This window comes from Quercus robur, chromosome 3 (genome assembly GCF_932294415.1).
Source record: "Quercus robur chromosome 3, dhQueRobu3.1, whole genome shotgun sequence".
NCBI lineage: Eukaryota > Viridiplantae > Streptophyta > Magnoliopsida > Fagales > Fagaceae > Quercus > Quercus robur.
This window is the reverse complement of record NC_065536.1, coordinates 17,346,202-17,370,628: the sequence shown is the minus strand read 5'-3', so window position 1 is coordinate 17,370,628 and position 24,427 is coordinate 17,346,202. Positions and strand designations below refer to the sequence as shown.

The 24,427-nt window shown below is 37.5% G+C and overlaps 3 protein-coding genes across 11 annotated transcripts in view; all 3 read right to left on the bottom strand.

The window, feature by feature from the left end:
* Positions 1–24,427, bottom strand: part of LOC126717302 (putative disease resistance protein RGA1) — a 47,943-nt gene that overhangs the window by 12,245 nt on the left and 11,271 nt on the right. The gene's annotated exons all lie outside the window — the stretch shown is intronic.
* LOC126717305 (putative disease resistance protein RGA4) overlaps positions 11,607–24,427 on the bottom strand; it is a 45,355-nt gene continuing 32,534 nt past the window's right edge. For 2 of the 3 annotated variants that reach the window (XM_050418867.1, XM_050418863.1), the window contains exon 8: positions 11,607–11,867. The gene's annotated coding sequence lies outside the window, so the exon portion shown is untranslated. Of the gene's footprint in view, positions 11,868–13,329; positions 14,034–24,427 lie in introns of those variants that run through there. The other variant, XM_050418868.1, reaches the window with a different exon arrangement.
* On the bottom strand, positions 13,330–18,407 carry LOC126717303 (disease resistance protein RGA2-like). Its single transcript, XM_050418857.1, has 3 exons — positions 14,426–18,407; positions 14,292–14,349; positions 13,330–14,116 (listed from the first exon to the last, which is right to left on the bottom strand). Exon 1 carries the CDS (start codon positions 18,162–18,164, stop codon positions 14,670–14,672), a length of 3,495 nt encoding a protein of 1,164 aa, XP_050274814.1. The 5' UTR covers positions 18,165–18,407; the 3' UTR covers positions 13,330–14,116; positions 14,292–14,349; positions 14,426–14,669.

Genomic DNA, 24,427 nt, shown 5'->3' with positions numbered 1-24,427 from the left:
GTTCTGTCCAAAACTTGTAGTTTTTCTTCTTTGTACTTGGTTTCCCCATAGGCTTGAGTCCGAGGACCATGCAAGGCCTTGGTTCTGTCCAAAACTTTATAGTTTTTCTTGTTTGTACTTGGTTTCCCCATAGGCTTGAGTCCGAGGACCATGCAAGGCCTTGGTTCTGTCCAAAACTTGTAGTTTTTCTTCTTTGTACTTGGTTTCCCCATAGGCTTGAGTCCGAGGACCATGCAAGGCCTTGGTTCTGTCCAAAACTTGTAGTTTTTCTTCTTTGTACTTGGTTTCCCCATAGGCTTGAGTCCGAGGACCATGCAAGGCCTTGGTTCTGTCCAAAACTTGTAGTTTTTCTTCTTTGTACTTGGTTTCCCCATAGGCTTGAGTCCGAGGACCATGCAAGGCCTTGAATCTGTCCAAAACTTTATAGTTTTTCTTGTTTGTACTTGGTTTCCCCATAGGCTTGAGTCCGAGGACCATGCAAGGCCTTGGTTCTGTCCAAAACTTTGTGATTTTCTTTTGTGTACTTGGTTTCCCCATAGGCTTGAGTCCGAGAACCATGCAAGGCCTTGGTTCTGTCCAAAACTCTGTAGTTTTTTTTTTTTTTTTGTATTTATTTTTTTTTCGAAGGTCAGCCCCTAGACCACGGCAGGGAGGGTTGGCTTGAGGCCGGAAGCCCCTAGTGCTGCCCGCGACGTTGGCACTGCAGGGCGTAGCCCCTAGCAGAGGTTTATGTCGGAGCGACAACTGCATGTCGCCGGAGATGGAGGAAACCCCGCGAATCTCTGTTTGCTAGAGAGTTGACTCAAACGCCACCTGCGCCAACGCGCAAGCCTTCCCACAGACGGCGCCAATTGTAGGGACACGATTATTGGACGGCCCAAGAATAACGTTGGGCTCGCACATGAAAGATCCCTCAGAATATGATTTGTAGAGAGTGGGCTTGAAAGGCTTGCCTTTGATCACGGGGCGATGGTCCGGTCCTGATTTTAGAGGAATTCATGTAGAAAAAGGGGTTGGGTTTGAACATTTAAGCCCTATAGCGTCGCATCCTGAGGGGTTGGACTCCTCGGACTTGGTCCAAGGAGCATTAGGGTCTTCCCCGATTACCCGGCAGTGGGTTTTTTGTGGTGTGCATACATCGTTAAGGTGTTTTCACCCCTGGAGTCTTTCTCCTGGAGATGGGATGGGAGGCTCTACGTTTTGGCCCCCCCCCCCCCCTTTGGCTTTAGTTTCCTTTTATACTCGTTTCCCTCCACTCTTTAGGGTCCACGTGTAGAGTTGTATTTATGGTCCTGATACTTGTCCCATCAGCCCATCCCTAAAGTCGTTGGGGATGGTGTAAAGGCTGAAAAGCAGGGTTCCTTTAGTTGCAGAACACTTAATGCATTGGTAGCAGCTTTTTCTTGGATATTTACATGCTTCCTTTTGTCCTTTTCCTTCTTAGTACTTATCCTCTTTCATGGAGTGGTCTGATGCGTCCTTTTCTCCTCGGCCTGGCCTGTCCGAGGAGGTATCCTTCCTTGGGCTGAGCCCTTGGGCCTTGATGTATAATGGGCTTGGGCCCTGAATTCTCGGGCCCCACATTACCATTTGTTCCCTTTGTTCTTTTCTAAAAGTAACTATTATTATTGTGATTATGCTTCTTGAATAGGGATCATTTGGTCATTTTTCTATTAAGTAGCCAGGATATTCTATTTTGTTATTATGTCTGTTTGCCACAACTTATCTGAAACAACTCTGCCTGCCGCAAGTACATTCCTGGCAAACAAGGCATAGTCTGCGCGTAAGTCGAACCAAATTGAGTTGCAGTTGGATTGGTCCCAACTCCCGTATCTAGAAAATTTGGGCCTAGTGTAGCAGGAAACAGCCCAACACTATTAGCAAAAACCCACCACATTACAGACGTTGAGGATGGTGGATTTGAACATTGAGAATGTTTAGAGACATCAAAAGTGTCAATTACCATAACTCGATAAAATAAAAAAATGACAGTTTAGCTACAATCTTACTCAATATTTTTTCTATTGGAGGTGAATTTTGACAAATCCAACTTTAGATAACATTTTTTTCTTATATCCTCCATATTTGCAAAATTTATAGAAAATTAAATATCAATAGCTATGTCATCAATAAATTGTTTAAATTGCAAGTTTTTGTAATTTAAAATTATAAATAAAAAATAAGCTTATAGATCATATAGTAAATAATATTCAATTGACACAAAATTCGACATGTGTATAAAGAGTATAAAAAACATGCAATTCAACAGTTAGATTTTCAGAATATGTAGTAATATTTATTTTATTAAGTAAGGTCTTTTCAAAATATGCAGTAATATTTATTTTATTAAGTAAGGTCTTATAACGTAAGGCTACATCTAATTTTGTAACTAAACTTTGTCCCAAAAAAATATGTATTTTTTAAAATTTTTATTATAATTATAATTAATATATTTATAATTTTTTATTGTAATTAGTCTACTCTGAAAATAAAATATTATTTTCCAAAATTTTGAAATTATGTTTTTTATTTATGTAGTCATGCCATGTACTTGAAGGTAGGGATGACAATTTTTCCCTACCCTGCTTAACCCGCCCCTCCTCGCTTCGCCTTACCCGGGTTTTCCTCGCCCCACAAAGGTGGTGGGACGGGAATGGGGCAAGATTTTAGCCCCACACCACGGGGCGGGGCGGGGATGGGTTTAAACTTTTTAGACCATCCTACCCCGCCCCTTCCCGTCCCCGCCCCGCGTTGCTAAATGTTATAATTGTAAATTTTTCATACCTTAAAACTCTACTATTTAAACAAACATATCAATATTAGTTTATTTTATTCTACAAAATGTGGTTCTTTGCCTTTATTTTGTTGTGTTATACTATGAGATTTTTTTTTTTTTTTTTAATTTTTATGATTGTCTTGTTAAACACTTAGATATATTATTCAATTTTTTCTAAAAATTGATTTGATTTGATGGGATAAATTTAGTTGTAATTTTAAGTATATTTTTATTAATGAAATAGGTTTCATTAAAAAAACTGTATTAGTAGTAGGACAAATTAATAAAAAGTAGAATTTTACAGAGTGGGGCAAGGCTTTGCGGAACCCCAAGGGGCGAGAATGGGGTGAGAAAGTTTTCTCCATCATGCGGGACGGGACGGGGCGAGGCGAGGCCGAGGATGGGGTAAGACAAAACCATGCGGGGTGGAGACGAAGACCCCATACTTCGGCCCCGCCCCGCCATGCCCCATTGCCATCCCTACTTGAAGGATTAACTATATTATCTTTAAATATATATATATATATATATATATATATATATATGTATATTAAGGTTACTACTTTTTATTACTAATTGTTGTCATCATAAGTAGCTCTTTGTTTATTGTAGCAAACAAAGAGAGAGAGAGAAAGAAAAAAAAAAAAAAAAAGAAGAAGAAGAAGAAGAAGAAGAAGAAGAATACTAATCGTTTACAATAACAGAATTCAATGCATGACATGGTAATTTTTATTTATTTTTTTATTTCAGCTCAATGGAATTGTTAGATTATTTCAATAGAGAAAAATAACTCAAAAGATTTGACTCAAAAATTTTGTTGTATTTTATTTTTAATTCCCATTTATTTTTGTTAGAAACCTTTGAATTTGATTTAGTTCATTTTCTTTCTTTATTATATATATATTTTTTACATTTTAATTTTTAATTGGAGCCAAGGGGAAAATTTTTGGTTAGTTTCGTATTAATAGTAAAAGATTCTTGATAATTTTATTTGTTGCAAAAGCTAACATGGGAGCAAGATTTAAGAAAATAAATTGTTGAAATATCTGTAAAACAAAAAGGTTTTTAGTTTTGAGGTCAAATTAGAGTTCAACCACGATGGTGTCAAAATTAATTTAACTAAATAAATAATAATAATTTTGTAAAAATTAACAACCTTAATTTAAAAGTATCAGCAAATATTTGAATATTTTACAAACATATTACATGAATTAAAAAAGAAGATAATATAGTTAATATTTTATAAATTTAAGATAAATTTGGTTATTTATTTTATATTATTTTAATAGTATACCAAAAGAATTTTTTTTAGTAATCAAATTTGGGCACTACAAGTCATGCTTGCATGATGTGTCATGAGTTGTGCCGCATAATTTTGCCATGACTTTTTTTTTTTTTTTTTCATATGACTCATTATAAGTAGATTTAAATTGTTAATGTGAGGACTCAATTTGTAACGACCCAAAATGATGTTGGGTTCGCACGTAAAAAGGCCCAAACAATATCATTTATAGAGCGTGGATTTGAAAGGCTAGGCCTTGGTCACCAGGCGGTGGTTTGTCGTGGTGTTCATACAGAATTAAATCGTGTTCGCTCGAGGAGTCTTTCTCCTAGAGGCGGACTGGGAGGCTCTAGTTTTTGGCATTTTTTCCCAGCCCCCTCTTCCGGATTGCTTGTCCCTCTTTTTATATTAGCCTGTATTTCTTATCCTTCGTCCACGTGTAGGATCGACTTTCCAAGACTGATACTTGTCCCATCCGCCCATACCCAAAGTGGTTGGAGGTGGTTGTAAAAGTTGAAGAGCATGGCTTTGTCAGGTGCAGAATGCTTTATTACAGTACTGGCAGCCTTTTACTTGTGCTGTTCCCGCACTGTGATCACTTTTCCTTTTAGGGGCATTTATGGCATGCCGAGCAGGAGCTCGTCCTCAGCCATTTTCTTAGGCCGTTCACGACTCTCATGGTACGTCCTCGGCCCTGTATCTCATCGGCGCAGGGCTTGGGCCTTAACATGAAATGGGCTGGGGTCGCAAACTCTCTAGCCCCACAGTTAATATAGTTTAAAATTTGAAAATAGTGCTTTATTTTACAATAAAAAATTATAAATATATTAATTATAATAAAATTAAAAAAAATAAGTATTTTTTAAAATTTTATTGAGTTATGCTACTTGACATTTTTTTATGTTTCTAATGATGTTCAGTGTTCAAATCCACCATTCTTGTTGTCATAACTATCAATTTTTGAAAAGTATAGAAAAAAAAATGTATGTTTTTTTTTTTTTTTTGGAAAAATTGAAATACCTACTAGTTTTAGAATAAATGGATTTAGTTTACATTTATGATGAATATGTCGTGCAGCAGTTTACCGGTTGGTTCTTATGGTGAATCGCTTTCCATTATACAAATGAAGAAACAGTACAAACGGAACAAAATTTGTGGCAACGGGAAAAGAATTTCGGTAATATAATTAATGAAATTGATGAGAATTTGTTAGTTTCTGTCTCCTCCTTTTTCTTGAATTTCGGCAATATCAATACCAAAATTGAAGACTTGTCAGTTTCTCTCTTTTTTTCTTGTATTTCGGCAACATGAATACCAAATTTTGCATCTCTCCTCTATACATAAAGCTTAAAAACTCTAATTTTAACAATATTTAACCAAAAGACTACAGTATTTCAACAATAATAGTGGGAGGGAAATGTGTATTTCAACAATATTTTTTTTAATTGAAAAATAAAAATATTATTTTTGTGGTTTGTTAGGATATTTAGTGTTGACTAAATTCTGGATCAAAAGTTTCAGTTTATTAATTACATATTTATTTGAATTTAAATTTTCATTTCAATTGTAAATGCATGGTGTCATTGGCTATTAAATTTAGATGAAAGAATTCAAAGTGCTACAACAAGAATTTCGAACAAGCGAAATTCAGCATGTCAAGTGAGATGTTGACCGAAATTGTCAGGATTCAAAAATTCAATTACAAAGAATGTCTCACATGAAATTCGCACAAAACTTGTTCCAGGGAGTTTGTCTAAGAAATTAAGAATTAGTTTTTCCCAATTACTTATGCAGCCGACCAATATGAATGAAAATTAAACCCTAGAATCAAAAGAAAAAGGATTAGTTGTTTTTCCCAATTACCATACTTTTAATGGGAAATTTAATCCAAACACTCTTGATCAACCCTAAGTATAGAGGACTGTTGTTGGAAACCATAGAGGCAGTCACAAATCTTAGCCTTTGAGTGTTCAAGAGATTGGATTTGCAATCAGTAATCGACTTGTCGAATTGCTAAGAATAGAAGCGTCTGGTGGCAATTGTTACTAACGGAAACATAGAGCTTGGATATAAGAACATTACTTATAGTGGAGGTTTTGTAACATTTTTTTTTTTTTGGTATGGCAACTATTTTATAGTGAATTTGGTGAATTAGGTGCGAACATGGAGTGTTTTTATCATCTTAAGTTTTCACTTTGTAAATAATTCACGATGTTAGTGTGCATGAGTTGTTGATTGCTCTATCACTAATGTGTTTTTACTTATTCATGAAACTGATTATTTAATTACTCGGACCATCGTCTGATTGATAAAATTGGAAGGAAATTGTTTCTTAGAAATCTAAATGAACTTCCATGGTGGGTTTAGGATTATGCATAATTAGCGGTAAACCGTTGCAATGCATTGTATTAATTAAAAACTAAATAAAATCAGAGCGATAACCTAACTTCACTTTCTTGCCATTAGTGGGTGTGTAACACAATTATCACAGTTAGTGTATTATAGGTATTGTATTTACTTTTCAAAAAAAAAAGAAGGTCTTTTATTTACAACATCAGCTTGTAATTCCTTTTCTTCTTGGTAAACTTTCAAATTCTTTGTCAACAACAATATCGGCAATTGCTACACATACCGAAATCATAAAAGGCACTTTGATTCTGTTCATATCTCTTAAAGTAATGAAAAACTGAAAGGGCTGAGCCAAACACATTTAATGCCCAAATAGGCAAATACCAAATGACATGTGTTAGGCTTTATGCCTAAGCTTTTTATTTTTATTTAATTAATGAAATAGCGTAGAAAAGGCGATCTGAGTGGCTTCTTTACTTGAGCATTGCCATAGTATCATCCTACGCTTCCCATTATGATAAGAGTATAATAACCACAAACCACTTGGGAGTAAACCTAATAACCACTAGGCCAGCACCCTTGATGTATGCCTAATTTTTTTTTCCTTTATAATAAGAGTATGCCTAAATTCTATTTATTGATTTGAGCTTATAACCCAATAATTTAACAAACCTAAGAGCATCTCCAAAGTTTTTTTTTTTAAAGTTTTTTTTTTCTATTAAAATAATCAGGTGGTGAATAAAAAAATATTGGAAGATGTGTAGTTATTAAAAAAAGAATAAATAATGAATAAAGAAATAATATTTAAATGAGATAGAGAATGTGATAGAGAATTTGTTGAAAAGTGTATTTGAAAAAGTGGGTAAATAAAATGTAAAAGTTATTGTTCATTCTCTAAACAGTACAAAAATTTGATGAATTTACTGGAGATGCTCTAAAAACCTTGCAAAATGACCAACATGTTAAGTCAGGTCAAAAGACCCACTCCCAGGCCGGACTTCAAGATCAAAAAATTTCCTAAGCTAGACTAAACGGCCCGCAACCAAGTCCATCTAAATTCTAAAAGACTTGAAAAATCAAACTATGCTTGATGACCCACAACTCAATTAGACTAACACGATTCATCTTGGGTAAATGACCCAATTCGAACTAGACATATTGTAATATAAGTCATATCACCTCTCTCCCTCTCTGGATTATCACCCAACCTTCAATATATGAGTTGGACAGTGAAGGTTCATTTAGCCTTCAGTACATGTCCTGTAATCTTTCCCTGCTTTATCATCCATGTGAAAAGGTGGTGCTAGTTCTTTCTAGAGTTTATTCAATTTTAAAACTGCCATCAACTTGAAGGTTTATAGCCCCTCCTAGCTGTCTTCATTTCTTCTCTAGTTCTTACTAGAATACTCTTCTTATAATCATTTTAAAATGTAAAGTATTGTGTTGTTAATATATAGTGACATGATTTATTACAAGTTGTGTTCTAAATACTAGATTTAGTTCATAAAGATTAGCCTTTTGCGAGGGCTATAATCCAGCATCTTTTGCTATCTGCTGGACCCCTTCACATTTTATCCTCTATTTTGCTTCAAGGAACAGGAGTGGCTTAAATGGTATCTTTAAAGTTATATTCAAACACATGATTGCCAATGAAGCATAAATAATGTTAACTTTTCAAAGGACAATTAAATTCAATGTAGCTATGTGTTTGAATTTAATTGGAGAACCTAATATATTGTACCTAAGTTTTAGTATAACAGGGAGGATAGTACCTTCACCTTTGTTTACTCTAGTTGTAGATCTTCTAGACTCTGGGTCTTTCCTATGTGTTTAGGGAGGAGAGGAGATATATCTTCTTTAATAAATTCTCTATTCTTCATGCATTGGATTTCATTTCTATGATCTAATCAGCTTAGTAATTCTTGTTACAAAGTTTTTGATTGCAATAAGTGGGATCATGATATAGTTTGTTACCATGGTAGTGATCTGGTTACTTTGATATGGAAATCCAGCCATGGATCGGATCATGAAACAATTTTTCTTTTTATTTGTCCTTTCGTAAAGAGAAATTATTCCTTTATTTTTTATCAAGTGGGTGAATTCTGTGCTGATTCATTATGTTAAATATTAGCATAGAGATGTGTTATATCATGTTGTGTATGCTAGAGTAGATGCGGAAGAGGAAGCATAGAGGAGGAACACTGAGAACACGAGGGTTACGTGGTTCAGCCTTACGGCCTACATCCACGGAGGAATCCCTTAAGGGCTACATCTTTATTATCTGAGAGTGTAGTACTCTGTGTTACAATGAACCCTAACATGAGTATATATAGGCGACTAAACCCTAGATTACTAGTACAAGCAGGAATGGGCTTGGGCCTATTACATTAGGCTAATATGTCTAATATATATCTCTAACACCCTCCCTCAAACTCAAGGCGGAAGCTCGATGAAGGCTTGAGGTTGGATAAGCATGAGAAGATCACTTGGAGATGCCTTGAAGAATGCCTTTGAAGAAACCACAATGAAGAATGTGCCAATTGTCCAATTTCGGAGCTTCAAATGAAGAAACGAAGGCCAAAATCGGAATCTACGCGAAAAACTGAGCAAGATAGGCCCTTTTGGGAATTTTGACTTTTGGTCAAAGGTCAACACAAAAAGTCAAAGTCAACTGGTCCAGAGTCAAAGTCAACAGTCAAGTGCTCACGGGTCAGATCCGGGTGGTCCAGGTCAACGACGTGGTGCTGACGAGACGACACTGCTGACGTGGCTGATGACGTGTCGCTGATGACGTGGACTAGGACGTGCGTGGCATGCTGACGTGGATAGGTGACGTCATCCGATGACGTCACACGTCATTAGCAGTAGCTCTTCGACGCGTGTTCTATTCCTCCGGCGCGTGTCTAGAACTTCCGAAGGCGCGTGGAGGCGCGTGCAAGGGAGATTGATGCTCGGACTTCGGTGGTTTGGCAGATCGACGAGCTGCGAGGCCGTCATGGCGGCGCGTGTAACCATAGGAGAAACTGACCCTGTGAAATCGGCGGCGCGTGGAGAAGTCGCTAGAAATTGCGCTAGCGCGTGGTGGCGCGTGCAGCGTCGTATGACCACCAGATTCTCAGGCCAAGTAGATCGTTGGACGAGAAGGCCGTCTTAGCGGCGCGTGTGACTGAGATCTAGCCTGGGAGTCGAGAAACTGCGGTGGCGCTTGTGAGAGTTCCAGGAGCCATTGTCCGCGCGTGGTGGCGCGTGCGGCTGCCGTTGGAGGTCGGGTTCCTGGGTTTTGGTCGCGATATGCCGTGGAGCACGTCTGTGGTGTTGGCTTCGTCAGGAGAGGCTTGGATTTGCGCAAATCTGATAGGGAGAGACACGGATTGCTTGGGTTTGAGGATTTGGACACAACAGGGAGCCATGGCGGCTGCGAGATGCTATGGAGTCTAGATCCAGCAAACAAGCATGTGTGACTTCTGTTGGCGGTGTGCACGTGAGAATCTTCTTTGTTTGCTAGAGATATTTGTTTGATGCCAAGAATGGAGTTTGGCTCTGATACCATGTTAAATATTAGCATCGCGATGTGTTAAATCATATTGTGTATGTTAGAGTGGATGCAGAAGAGGAAGCATAGAAGAGGAACACTGAGAACACGAGGGTTACGTGGTTCAGCCTTACGGCCTACATCCACGGAGGAATCTCTTAAGGGCTACATCTTTATTATGTATAAGAGTGTAGTACAATAATCTCCTGTGTTACAATGAACCTTAACATGAGTATATATAGGCGACTAAACCCTAGATTACTAGTACAAGCAGGAATGGGCTTGGGCTATTACATTGGGCTAATGTCTAATATATATCTCTAACACATTATATGGTCATATTTCATTTACTTGATCATGTGTTTTGCCAGTAATCCAATTCTGATGGTTTTTATTTTCTAAATTCAACTTTTAGTGAAATTCTTAATTGGTTTGTGAATGCAGTTTCTACCGATGCAAGTTTGACCCATTACATGGTGGAGAGATGACTCAACTTGAATATTACAATTTTCTGATGCTGGACGAGAGTTCATAAATCAAGGTGGACATATAGTTTTTCTATTTTGGGTGGTCACTACTGTTTTTTTTTTTTTTTTTTTAATATGTAAGAAATAACTTAATAAAAAAGAGTACTTCATGTATAAAGGAACGAAGAAACCTGGAGAATTGGTGATCATTGCTTTTAATAATTTTTCATATATATATATATATATATATGTTTAGGGTAGAGCACTGAATGGTGAAAATGTTGTAAATCACGAGAAAATGAAGAAAGCTTAGGTCTTTTAACTGGGAATTTACGTGCATTGATGGTAACGTGAATAGTGAAAACTTTGTAAATATATGTTCAACTGTATATTTTTATGGAATGATGGAAACGACAATAAACTCTCTGCAATGGAATATAGAATATAACTAACCAGTGATTTTTTGTACTTATTTTGAATAATTGGATTGTTACAACTTGTACAATAAATAGGAAGGGGGATTTGAACCAAAGTCTTGTTTCTCCTTATAAAGGAGACCAGGCAATGGCATCAAGCTACTGTGCTCTTGGCATTGTGTTTCTTTACTTGATACAATTTAACAGATGGAAGGCTGGATATTTATTTAACTTCATTCTGGACTCCTTTAGATTTGAACGTGATAATCAAGTAGAAAAGGAAAAAAAAAAAGTGAAACCTTTGTGTGGTTGTGATGTTTTCAATTGCTGGGAAAAAAAAATTCCTGCCTAGTTTGAACTGGGAATTTAGGATTGTTTCTGTACTCTATGCATATAGAAACTCCGTGAACAAATTTAAACAAGTTGAAAAGAAAAGAAAAAAAATTATAGAAAGAGCTTTAAAGTTTAAAGCCTAACAAAATCCAATAATTTTGATTCAAATTCAAGGATTAGTTGGAGAAACATGGGTTAAATATGTTAATTGTCCTTATTTTTAAAATTATTACAAAAATGTCTTTATTGTTATTTGACGGATGGAAAATCTTGATGTAAATCATGTAACATATGAAATTTAAAAATCCGTGTTACTTTGATGAATAGGCATGAATTTTGTTTGTTAGATTGGCAATTTTCATTTATTAGATGATGAGAAAGACCTTTTGAAACACTATGAAGATAGGGACTAAAATGACCTTTTTGAAACAATAAGAAAGTACAGGGATTAGGGACTAAAGTGCACCCTTTAATATAAAGAACGATTTTAAACAAAGGTCAAAGAGATTGAAGACCAAATATGCAATTTAACCTCAAAAAATAAAGGTAAAAACCAAATAGAAGTTACCAAAAAGCAAAACCATCGCATAATTGGTTCAAGATATTCTAAATATGGTGCAGAAGGAAGGAAGAGCAGGGAACAACATGCAAGGCGCACACTCATGGCAGCCTCAAAAAATTCTTCGAAATCCAATTCCTGCATTGGATAAAACTAATATGCAACATACACACAAGTAGACAATCAGTTGAAGCAACTTTTTTTTTAATTAAGGCAATCAGACAGAGATTTGACTTTTGAATCAGTGGTAACGTACCATGTTGGCATAATCTAGGTCCCGTGAGTCCATCGAATCAGTGGAGTTCTTTAGCACACCCTACTAGATCCACCAATATTTATAAGCTCAAGAGTATTAAAATAATAGACAATAAGATTAGAAAAACATCTTACCATTTAAGTTTTGCATAAAGTGACTCTTTTATGCTAGGCCTTAATAGTGTGAATTGTTCCCACCAATAAGCTAACTGAGCTACAGTTAATGCCTTTGCAAGAGCCTGTTAACAATGCAAAAGTCACATATTTACTCCTCCCATATATCCAATATGCACATCAAGGATGTTATATAAACAGTAATAACTCTATTCATGCCTCCAGAGTTTAGTATATAAAAATTAGTAAGAAATTTCGGATGATTTCTACTCGAGTTTACTCTATTCAGCTAGAAGTTCTCAAGAGAATTTTTTTAATGGAATGGGAGGGGACTCTGTTGCTCAGAAAATTAATAGGTAGGGAAGACAGAAGTATATTTTAGGTGGTCCTGTCCAATCTGACAATATGTTGGTTAGACCAACCAATCAAATTCCCTTACCTAAAATATATTACAAGAGAGATTTAGAATGGAAAATGCAACTTTAAATGAATGCGTTGAGAATTTTATAATCCTCATAAGGTTCCCATCATTGGCACACCTTGCATGTTATTTTTTGCTCTCCATTCCTTCCAGCTGATGCACACTTAAGGCAGCCTCAAAATTCTTCAAAATCCAATTTTCTATATTGGACAGAAATAATATGCAACCTACACAAGTAGCTAATCAGGCCACTCTTACCCTCAATATTTTTAGGAAGTTAAATTTTAAATAAGGCAGACAATTACATTAAATGGAAATATGATTTTTGACAGCATTACCATGTTGGCATAATCTAGGGCCCATGAGGCCATGAATCCTTCATTGAATTGGTGGGGTTCTTTATCACACCCTGCTAGATTAGATCCACCAATATTTATAATTGATCAAGAGTAATAAAATAAGAGAGGATAAGACTTAAAATTCTGAATAGAGATGAATCCAGTAATGCTTGGTCTTAGTACTGTGAATTGTTCTCACTGATCAGCTACCTGAGCTACAGTAATGTCTTTGCAAAAGCCTTTCACAACCGCAAAATTTCACATATTCACAAATCCCAATATCTCCAATGTTCACATCAAGGATATTATATAAAATTATTTCTATGCATGGCTCTAGGTTTAATAATATATTTTAGTTACAAATTCCAAATGGTTTCTACTCATTTTTACTCTATCCTGCTATAAGTTCTCAAGAGATTTTTTTTTTTAAATTTTTTTTTAAATTATAACTTTTGTGTTTTATTTTTTTATTATAAAAAAAAAAAAAAAAAAAAAAAAAAAAAAAAAAAAAGACTGGTAGGGGGTTTGTGTCACTCAGAAAATTAATAGGTTGGGAAGACATAAACATATTTTAGGTGGTCCTGTCCAATCTTACAATAAGTTGGTTAGGTGTGCTAATTAAGTAATATCTACTTTCCTATTTTGAATAACCTTAGAAGCTTCAAGCTTATAAGAAAAATTGGCCGGCCAGATCAACCTTAATAAACCGGCATTAAATATGAAATTCCATGACTCTAAAATATATTGAAAGAGACTTTTAGAACGTAAATTGCAACTATAAGTGAATGTGATGAGAATATTTTTTAAAATATGTCATCTGATAAATAATTTCTTGCAATCTTATAAATACACCTCACAACTTCAAATCAATGCAGTTAGAATATATAGGAAAAGAACGAGGTGATGATATCAGAGGTTTGAACCTTTTCTTTCCAGAATTTGTAGTAATAAAGGATCAAACATAACATAAAGTAACATTTAGGATTGCAGAACATAACACTGCAGATGATGTAACCTTATGTTAATTCTACCATACTTTATAAGATGTAAAGATCTCTAGCAAATAATCAGTTAATTTTGGATGCGTGCCTCTAACAGCCTAAGCAATTGCATCAAAATTTACCATTTGAAAGAAATGAATATATAACTATATAAGGCAAGTTCCTCTATCATAATCGGTTTGATCCAAACCTTCTCAAACAGCTAATGAGCACGCCTTGCATGTTGTTCCCAGCTCTCCATTCCTTCCAGCTGATGCAGAAATGCGAGCAGCCCTAAATTTTTCAAAATCCAATATTCAGTATTGAATAGAGCTAATACACAACATTCACAGGTGAAAGGTAGACAATCAGTTGCCACTCCGATCATCATATTATTTTAGGAAGTCAATTTTTTAAAATAAGGTAATCATTTCTAACAAACAGGAAATATGAATTTTGTTAGCATTACCATGTTAGCATAGGGCCCGCGAATCCTTCATTGAATCGATGGAGTTCTTTTTCACAACCTGCTAGATCCACCACTATTAATATCGGCTCAAGAGTATTAGCATAAGTAAAGATAAAATTTGAGAAATATCTGACCATCTTAAAGTTTGGCAAAGTTTGAATTGTTCTTGCAAAAAAGCTAACTGGCTACCATTGATGTCTCTGCAAGAGCCAATCACAATGAAAAAACTTAACAAATTTACTCCTCCCAATATAGCTATAATTGACTCTAAAGATATTAAAAGGGGAAAAAATTTCTCTCTGAGTGCCTAGAAAGTGGATGTTGAAGTACTTACCAAAGAAGTGGAAGCATGTTGGTTGCTGAACAAGAATTTAATCCTTAACCATAATATCGAAAAAATGGGATGTGAGCAATCTTAGGCCAATCCTCACCAATTCTCTCCTGGCATCTTTCCTTCAAGTGGGGACAATTATTGATTCTTAGGCTTTGTAAAGAAGTGAGGCGGTGCATTCCTTCGGGAAGTGACGTCAAATTAGGACATTCGTTAATTTCAAGCCTTTGAAGTGATGTGAGGTCGCTGATCCCTTTGGGAAGTGATTTCAAATTGGGACATCTAAAAATTTCAATATTTTGAAGAGATGTGAGTTTATTGATCCCTTCAGGAAGTGATGTCAAATTGGGGCATTCGTTAATTTTAAGCCTTTGAAGTGATGTGAAATTGCCAATGCACTCCGGTAATGTAATCAAGTGGGGAACATTTGAAATCTTAATCACTTGCAAAGTGGTAACACATTGTGTGCCATTATCACTCTCATTACCAAACAGATCAACCTCCTCGCATTCCCAAATCTCTAGCCTCTTAAGGGAAGTGAGATGTGTAAATCGGGACAGAGATTTTAGTCTAGGACATGCCCAAATCTTTAGATATTCAAGAGAAGTCAAGTTTTGCAGCCATTCCTCTGGCAGAGACTCCATGTCCTGCATCCGAACCAAAGAAAAATACTTTAATTTGGAGAGAGGAGGGGAGGAAGGAAGCAAAGAGGCTCCTGTCATATTCATTGTCGTTGTCATTGTTTGTTGCAATGGCTTCAAGCTTGCATTACTCAGTACTAGCTTATCTTCAAGAGAAGGAAATATCGGCATGCAAGTCAAGTTACTGCAATTCGAGATATGCAAATAAGAAAGACAAGGAAAGGATGGCAGATTTTGATGACTTGATGTTGATGTTGTTATTGCCACTTTGTTGTGATCATTATCAAAATTGACCTTGACAATATCCGTCCTCCACCATCCTTTTAGATTAGGGCAATCTAAAAGTTGTAGTGACTCTAAGGATGGGAAAAATGTTGTTGATGATGACGCCAATAAATCAGAAACCTCATTAGTGATTTCCCTGTCAGATATGTATTCTAGATCCATCATACTTCGAAGATCAAGATATCGAAGAGAGGGGAGTTGATACAATGGTGGTAGATGTTGAACCTTAGATTTCCATATTTTTAGATTAACAAGACCTGTTAGGGAAGGAAGCCAACTTGAAAATCTCACACCCATATACCCTTCCACATGCAAAAATTTTAAAGCATGGTGTGGCTGGAGACCTTCTAACAAGTTTTCCTCATTGCAAATGTCTACGCCATCATTACCCTCCCAATTCCAACTTAATTTCAAATTTCTAAGATTCTGCTTGTCTTTCAAATTTGCAGCTTTGGCTTCTACTGCATTCACCCCTTCCAAATTTTTAACACATAGTTCTCCCCTCACATTGTTTAGCTTGTTCAATTCGAATAGTCCTCCAGAATGATTGGAGGAGAAAGCTGCAGGGTCCTTGCTCACAACGAAGAGCGGTAACATCTGAAGAGAAGTCAATTGCCCTAATCCACATGGCATGTGAGTCAAACTATCACAACAATATATATTAAGATGCTTGAGGTTGACCAACTTTTGAACGTCTCGTGGCAATTCTTTAAGCTTCCGACATCCAGAGAGCTTTAATGTTTGCAAATTCAACAGCCTAATAATAGAATTAGGGAGAACTTCAATGTCATTCTTGGAAAGATCAAGGTACTTTAGATATGTCAACTTGTCTATACAATTCGGTGTTGTCGTAATTCTTAAGCCGTGTAGGTCTAACACACGCAAGCATTTAAAGCTAGTAATAAGTTTTTTGAGTGTAGATTCTTCTTCTCCTTTCTTATTATAGAGCTGGTGATTGGACGTCAAAATAAGTGTACGTATCTTCTTTGCTTTAACTAATGGGCTTAAATTCTTCTCAAAGAATGAAGCATTGTAAAATGGAAATGACAAATGACGAACTTCTTCGTTAATATTTGTTGCATTGGAATTAACAAGTGTGCAATCGATCCTTGAGACTGATTGTGCAAGATCATGGATTAAATCATGCATTTTAAGAGTTATATTCCCCAAGCGATCTTCTCTGACTTCTTGGAAGAGGGATCGCCAAAGTAGATCCATGCAATACTCATTAGCAACTTCCTCTAATTGTACCTTTTCATCTGATGATTGGATAAATCCTTGTGCTATCCATAGTTGTATTAATGTTAACTTTGAAATCTCATAATCTTTAGGAAATAATGAACAATAAGCAAAGCAACACTTTAAATGTGATGAGAGATGATCATAACTCAATTTTAGAATTGGTAAAATACCATTACCATTTTCTCCTTGAGTTACATTTGTAATTTCATTATCCTTGATATAAGACCATTCATCCTTTGTTTTTTTGAAGTATAATACTCTTCCTATCACCTTTATAGCAAGAGGCACTCCTTGACATTTTTGTACAATGTCCATTCCAATCGCTTCAATGTTAGGATCAATGGTATCTTGCCCTTTTTGAAATGCCATTTGCTTAAATAAAGACCAAGATTGGTTAATTGACAGGCCTTTTAGAAAATAGGGTGAGACTGTGCTGGTAATTTCTGCAACCAATTTGGTCCGTGTAGTTATCACCACTTTACTTCCCTTTGCGCCACCCATCAATAGTCTTTTTAAGTTACACCACAATTCCTCATTGCTGTTCCATACATCATCCAACACAAGCAAGTACTTCTTTTGGTTGAGTTCTTTGCGAAGTTTATTTTGCAAATGATCCATATCAAGGATTTCAGGTTTCATACCGGTTGCAGATCCAATTATCTTTTCAGCAATTGTTTTCACATCAAAGACATCAGAGACACATATCCACATCTTCAACTCAAAATAACTCCTCACTTTCTCATCATTGTATACATATTGAGCAAGTGTGGTTTTCCCCAACCCTCCGATTCCCACTATGGATATGAACGAGACATTCTCTTCCACATCTATGTTCAATAATAAATCTATGATCATTTTCTTATCCTCTTCTCTCCCAACAACTTCTTCTTCTCGTACGAATGAGTGAGTTTGGTCCCTCTCCCTCACCTTTGTTTGTAAAGGATGCTCTATCAATTGGAATTTGTTCCTATCATTTGCTGTTGCATCAAGTCTCTCCCTTATGCCCTTTATTTTGTGAGCCATTTTAAAATGAAAAGCAATTTGGTTTGAGCTCGAAAAGAAAGTGCGTACCTTGTTAACAATTTTCTCACCACCCATCACCTTTCGTCGCAAGTCTTCAGTAGAGAAATCACTCAACAAATCATCAGCGTCATATACTGCATCTCTGAGCTTCTTGAGCCAGTCCCTGGCTTGATGATTCTTGTCTTGCTGCTCCTCTGCGTCTTGAAGTACAGCTTGAATAGTGGAAACAGTGTTCTTCAATTTTTCGAGCTCATCTTTGACACCCCAGATAGATCCGATCACTTCGAAAGTTGTGGAGCTCAATTTTTCAATGATCTTTCGTGCAAGACCAAACGGGATTGCTTCAGCCATTTCTTCTTGGTGGGTGAAAGAAAACGCTGAAAGATAGATCACAAGAAAGCTAGCTGAAATGCGAAATGTGGGAGAAGGAATAAGTTTGAATTTGCACCACGCTGACCAAATTAAGGAAGGTTCAGCTTTACCAATTTTCGTAGTGCTTCCACAGCTCTATCATGATTCGGTGTGACTAAAAGCTTCACCACTCAATCATGAGTCAAGAAAGACTCAAGACCCTGCGTGAAGAGGGGACTCTTTTGTTAGACTTAAGACAACACATGATGTTGTTATTCAACTAAAATGGTCAAGTATTTTGAACTTGACACGTACGTTCCACACCTAGATACTAGAGAAGAAAGCAATAGGTGCAACTCTTACTAACATTATTTTGTCTTTTTCCAAACAAAATAAAGTTTTGTGAGTCCACTTAACACCCATACTGTTTTTCCTTACCACATGTTCTCAAGCACTGGAAATTTTTTTTCCTCGGGTGCTTTTTTTAGGGTAATTTGTTCCTCAAATAAGGTATTCCCACATAATCATAATAAAAAAAATATATTTAGGTCCTTGTATATCAAACTAAAACCTTAGCGTTCCCTAATCTTTTTCTCTTCTACTTTAACTTTTTCATAATTTTAATTTTGAAACACTTTATTTTTACCATAGAACCAATTTTAACTACTTACTACTTAAAAAATAGAGTAAAAAATACTGAATTCTGCATAGATGAAAATACAACTTTATAATTCTTTTATATTGATTTATTTTCTCAATTTATTTTAAGGAATAAAATTACATGATTAAATTCTATATATTTAGAATAATCTCTTAATTAACTATGATTTTTATTTATTTATTTACTTATTTATTTTAATAATATGAAATATATACTTATAATCAATTGAGATTATGGAGAAGCCAAATTATAATAATGATTTAGATTCAAATTCTAAACAAACTCATATCGAGGTGTATTTTACTAATCTTCCAATTGTACAAATTAAATTATGTATGAAAAAATAAATTAGAGTTTATATTATATTAGATTTTGTACGACAATTGCATTAATAGTATATAATTCTATATCTATTTTGTTATTAACATCGATTAATAATATTTAGATTAATTTTACTTTCAATCTTGTCATTTAATTTTGCCCCCCCTAAACTGAAATCCTGACTCCGCCACTGCAGGTATATATTGTAAACCATTCTATTTTATAGCAATGGATAAGAGTTCGATGCTTAAGAAAATGATATATATGGAATATATTAATGGAGTTAAACAATTCGTGAAATTTGTGACTCAAACAACACACCAAGGAAGGATTCCATGTCCGTGTATACAAAATTGTTAATGTTGTATGGATCACGTATTTTCATTTAGGATTGTTAAGGGTTATCAACCTTGAGCTTTTTCATGGTAAATCAACATCTACAATGACTTCTGTAAGCACACGATTTGCGTTAAACCGCAGTTGAGTTGGGTTCGCACGTAAATGGACCCATACAATATCATTTGTAGAGAGTGGGATTGAAAGGCTAAGTCATGTTTACCCGGCTGTGTTTTTGTTAAGTTGATCATGCATGATTTAGGGATATTCACCCTTTTGGCCCTTTTCTCTGGAAGGATCGGACCTCTCTCCCCCCGGAAGGCCTCCCCCTTTAGGTTGCATATTTTCCTTTTATATTAGCATGCATTCAATTTCCTTCGTCCACGTGTAGGGTCGAACTTTCCAAGACTGACACTTGTCCCATCAGTTTCAGACCCGAGTTGTTGGGGAGTGGTTGAGTAGGCTAAAGAAACACGACTCTGTGAGAGGCAAAGCTCTGTCTAGGGCAGGTAGTATGGGCAGCCTTTCCTAGATATTTTAGATTTCTTACAAGATTATCCCTATGCCGCTTTTACCCCTTTCCTTAGTGTAGCTCTGGGCCAGCCGAGGGCTGTACCCTCCTCGGCGGCTTCTCTGGCCCACTGATGCTTTGCGTTATTGGGCTTGGAATACTATCTTCTTCGGCTTGGGCCTTAAGTTTTCCTGTGAACAGGTGGATCTGGCCCATCTGTTGTCGGGCCCCACAATAGCCCCTCAAAACCATGCTGTCCGACCCCTTGGTTGGATAGGAGGGTTTTGATAATACCGAGCATTTATAGCGGCTCATTAAATTCGGCCCTTGATCAACGTCGGCGACTTTTCACCTCCCCAATGAACGCGCCGGTTTACAAGGTGTTTCCCTCGGTTTACGCGTGATGCGCTTATACCGTTTGGTTATCCGTAGCACGCCTTTAATTTCTTCCTTTTACGAGACCTCCCAAATCTTACGGTTACTGATAACGTGGAGGAATGAAATGAATGCGCATTTATTCGCAGATTTCCTTGAGGATCAGAACGTGTTACGTGCCCCTGTTTCACTCCCTTATATAAAGAGAGAAATCCAGAGGTGATTCTTTCATATCTGAATCCCTTAGGCCCTTCTTATAGTTCACTTCTTCCATCTGGTTACTCCTAATCCAATAATACATCCACCATAGTAATCGGCCATGAATGAATCCTTCCTTTTCCAGAGACGCCATGCCCTAACAAAACTTGAGATGGCTCGGTCAGGGCAAGGATGGCGGAGACTCAAGATTTGTCTCCCCATTCTTTCAGCCAAAATCCGAAGCAGGGACTCGTCACACCTTACTTCCGGTGTGACTGGGTCGAAAACTTCCCTTGTCATCTCCATCCGCTCTCTCATGAGCATACCTAATATGGCTCCCCTTCTCCCTCTTTTGCTCCTTTTACTTTCTTTTCATTGCTTCCCTCTTCTTCTCCTCCTTCCTACTCATGTCCTCCATCTTCTTTTTCCCTTGCTTTCTTCAGTGACAAGAGCTTGCTGAAGTGCTTCCATGTGTTCCAATTCTTCTTCCTTGTCCTTCATTATTTTTGTATAAGGTTCTTCTCCTGATATGAGCAGTACTGAGGTATAGATTTCAGAGAGACTTTGAAGGCGAGTTCAGAAGACACCTGATGGTTCACTTATTTGTATTACGGATGTTGTTACTGTCTTAGCAGTTCATTTTTTGTATAGGCTTGTTTAAGCCCTTCCTTGTACGTTGTAACAATTTTTCATATTAATAAAAGTTATTGTTACTCTATTTCGTATGTCTTGTTTATATATTCTAACAAATGTGAAAGCGCTGCTCGGCATAATAGTATAGCATTTGAATCAATAATAACTAAGGCCAAAGTAATCGTTGATAAAAAGATGCCAGGATAACTTTAACAAAATTATTATTCAATATAACAGTCCGACCAGTAAGGAATGAAACTTATCTTAAAATTAGCCGCGATTGGTATTAAATGCTCGATAAGGTGTAAGAAGTAGTTATCCGAGGACATGTTACCCACCGGATAAATGGCCTCCTTAGGTTGACGATCATTAGGTTGTTCTGCCATCTCCATGATATGCGAGCCTTAGCCTTTTTCAGTATTTAAGCCGAGCAATTTCTCCATTCGGGCAGTTGATTTCCCAGGAAGCCTGAGTCCGAGGACTTTGCAAAACCTAGGTTTTGCTCAGGACTTATGCGTTTTATCTTATGTACTTGACCTTTCCCTTAGGCTTGAATCCGAGACTTGTGTCTTTATCGGTACTTGGTTTTCCCTTTTAGCTTGAGTCCGAGGGTCATGCAAGCCTTAGGTTCTGTCCGAGACCAATGTCTGCATCAGTACTTGGTTTCCCTTTTAGCTTGAGTTCGAGGATCATGCAAGCCTTAGGTTCTGTCCGAGACCAATGTCTGCATCAGTACTTGGTTTTCCCTTTTAGCTTGAGTCCGAGGATCATGCAAGCCTTAGGTTCTGTCCGAGACTAATGTCTACATCAGTACTTGGTTTCCCCTTTTAGCTTGAGTCCGAGGATCATGCAAGCCTCAGGTTCTGTCCAAGACTTTGAGTTCAGATTTTCCCTTTCTTTGAGCATTTCCCGAGGTGCTAAACAGGGGTTGTCCTCGGCCATAACCACTGCTCGGCGTCGGCCACAGTACCTGGGCCCTTACACAAAGCGGGCCCGGGGTCACGAATCCACCTAGCCCATGAATTAAGAGATATTTCTGCAACTTCTGGCCACGTGGTACTCTCTGATGTCACGGTGACCGAGGTGCGCCTTTACGAGGCTCTTTAATCTTGTGGTTGCAGTTGATGTTGGAAGTTGAGCCAGGACTGTTTTGTCTGTAGCGTTTCTTGGGACGCCACGTGAGTTGACTGCCATCACGTTGTCTTTTCCAATAAATGGGAAGGAGAGAAAGTTGCTTTATATACGCACAAATCCTTCAGATTTTCTCCCACATCACAGCTTCCATATCCGGAGTTCTCCTTTCTTGGCATAACATGTTGAAAGTGAGGGTTGGGAAGAAAGAACTGTCTCCGCCGCAGAAGCGCCGTGTCTTCATGAGGCTTATAACAGTAAGGTATGGGCGCAGGAAGCACAAGTTCAGGAGAGTACTCCATCTCCACCGAGGGGGAATGGCGTCTCTCCCTCTTTTAGTCAAAATCCGAAGCAGGCTCTGTTCATGCCAGCACTCTGGTATGGCAGAAGAAAGATTTTCCTCCATCAGCGCCTCTGCTTTGCGGCAGGCGTATATTTAGAGAAAGGCCCACCACCTCCAACTCCCTGCACCTTTTCTTCAACGGTGTCAGGTTCAAGTTGGGTCTCTTTGGCTGCCTGAGTTATGGGCATGTAAGGGTGCGGGGGAGGAATAAGGTCTCGGAGCTGTAGCCAACCTTTCCTCCGACATACCTCCTCGGCTTTCTCCAGCTTTCTTGTATTTTTCTTTTTCTTGCTTATGTAGTAAGCTTTGACGTAGGCTGATTCCAGCTTTTCATTTGTACACTGTACTATTTCTTCATCGTAATAAAAATGGAAATTGATTTACATGTTTTAAGCGTTGATCTAATGGGCAACACAACTTTGTGAACGAATGTGCTCTATGTATGTGTTGCTTTGAGAATATTTGTGATAAAGCTACTTTGAAGCATAATCTAATCAACTCTCATCTGTCAGCACTATCAGGCATTATATCGATAATTTGTAATAAATCAAACTTAAGAAACTAACCGGGATATCGGTTGGATATTCTGTGGTAAGTGCGTGAATATCATCCAAGGCTGATGATTTATAAATAATCCATCCGAGCAATCGACTGGGAATTAGGGAACTCTGATGGCGCTTTTGTGTACTTGGTTTCCCCATAGGCTTGAGTCCGAGGACCATGCAATGCCTTGGTTCTGTCCAAAATTTTTTGTATTTGATTTTAAGTAGTTGGTTTCCCCAGAGGTTTGGGTCCGAGGACCATGCAAGGCCTTGGTTCTGTCCAAAACTTGCATGCTTCTTTTTAAGTAGTTGGTTTCCCCAGAGGCTTGGGTCCGAGGACCATGCAAGACCTTGGTTCTGTCCAAAACTTGCATGCTTCTTTTTAAGTAGTTGGTTTCCCCAGAGGCTTGGGTCCGAGGACCATGCAAGGCCTTGGTTCTGTCCAAAACTTGCATGCTTCTTTTTAAGTAGTTGGTTTCCCCAGAGGCTTGGGTCCGAGGACCATGCAAGGCCTTGGTTCTGTCCAAAACTTGCATGCTTCTTTTTAAGTTGTTGGTTTCCCCAGAGGCTTGGGTCCGAGGACCATGCAAGGCCTTGGTTCTGTCCAAAACTTGCATGCTTCTTTTTAAGTAGTTGGTTTCCCCAGAGGCTTGGGTCCGAGGACCATGCAAGGCCTTGGTTCTGTCCAAAACTTGCATGCTTCTTTTTAAGTAGTTGGTTTCCCCAGAGGCTTGGGTCCGAGGACCATGCAAGGCCTTGGTTCTGTCCAAAACTTACATGCTTCTTTTTAAGTAGTTGGTTTCCCCAGAGGCTTGGGTCCGAGGACCATGCAAGGCCTTGGTTCTGTCCAAAACTTGCATGCTTCTTTTTAAGTAGTTGGTTTCCCCAGAGGCTTGGGTCCGAGGACCATGCAAGGCCTTGGTTCTGTCCAAAACTTGCATGCTTCTTTTTAAGTAGTTGGTTTCCCCAGAGGCTTGGGTCCGAGGACCATGCAAGGTCTTGGTTCTGTCCAAAACTTGCATGCTTCTTTTTAAGTAGTTGGTTTCCCCAGAGGCTTGGGTCCGAGGACCATGCAAGGCCTTGGTTCTGTCCAAAACTTGTATGCTTTCTTATTTGACTATTATTCCGAAGGTTTAGCTCCTCGAATAAGGTAGAGGAAGTTGGCCTGATGTTTGGAGCCCCTAGGCTTGCCCATGTCGTTGACACCGTGGA

Coding starts and splice junctions, on each gene's coding strand:
- LOC126717303 (XM_050418857.1), bottom strand. CDS start 18,164: ATGGCTGAAGCAATCCCGTTTGGTCTTGCACGAAAGATCATTGAAAAA.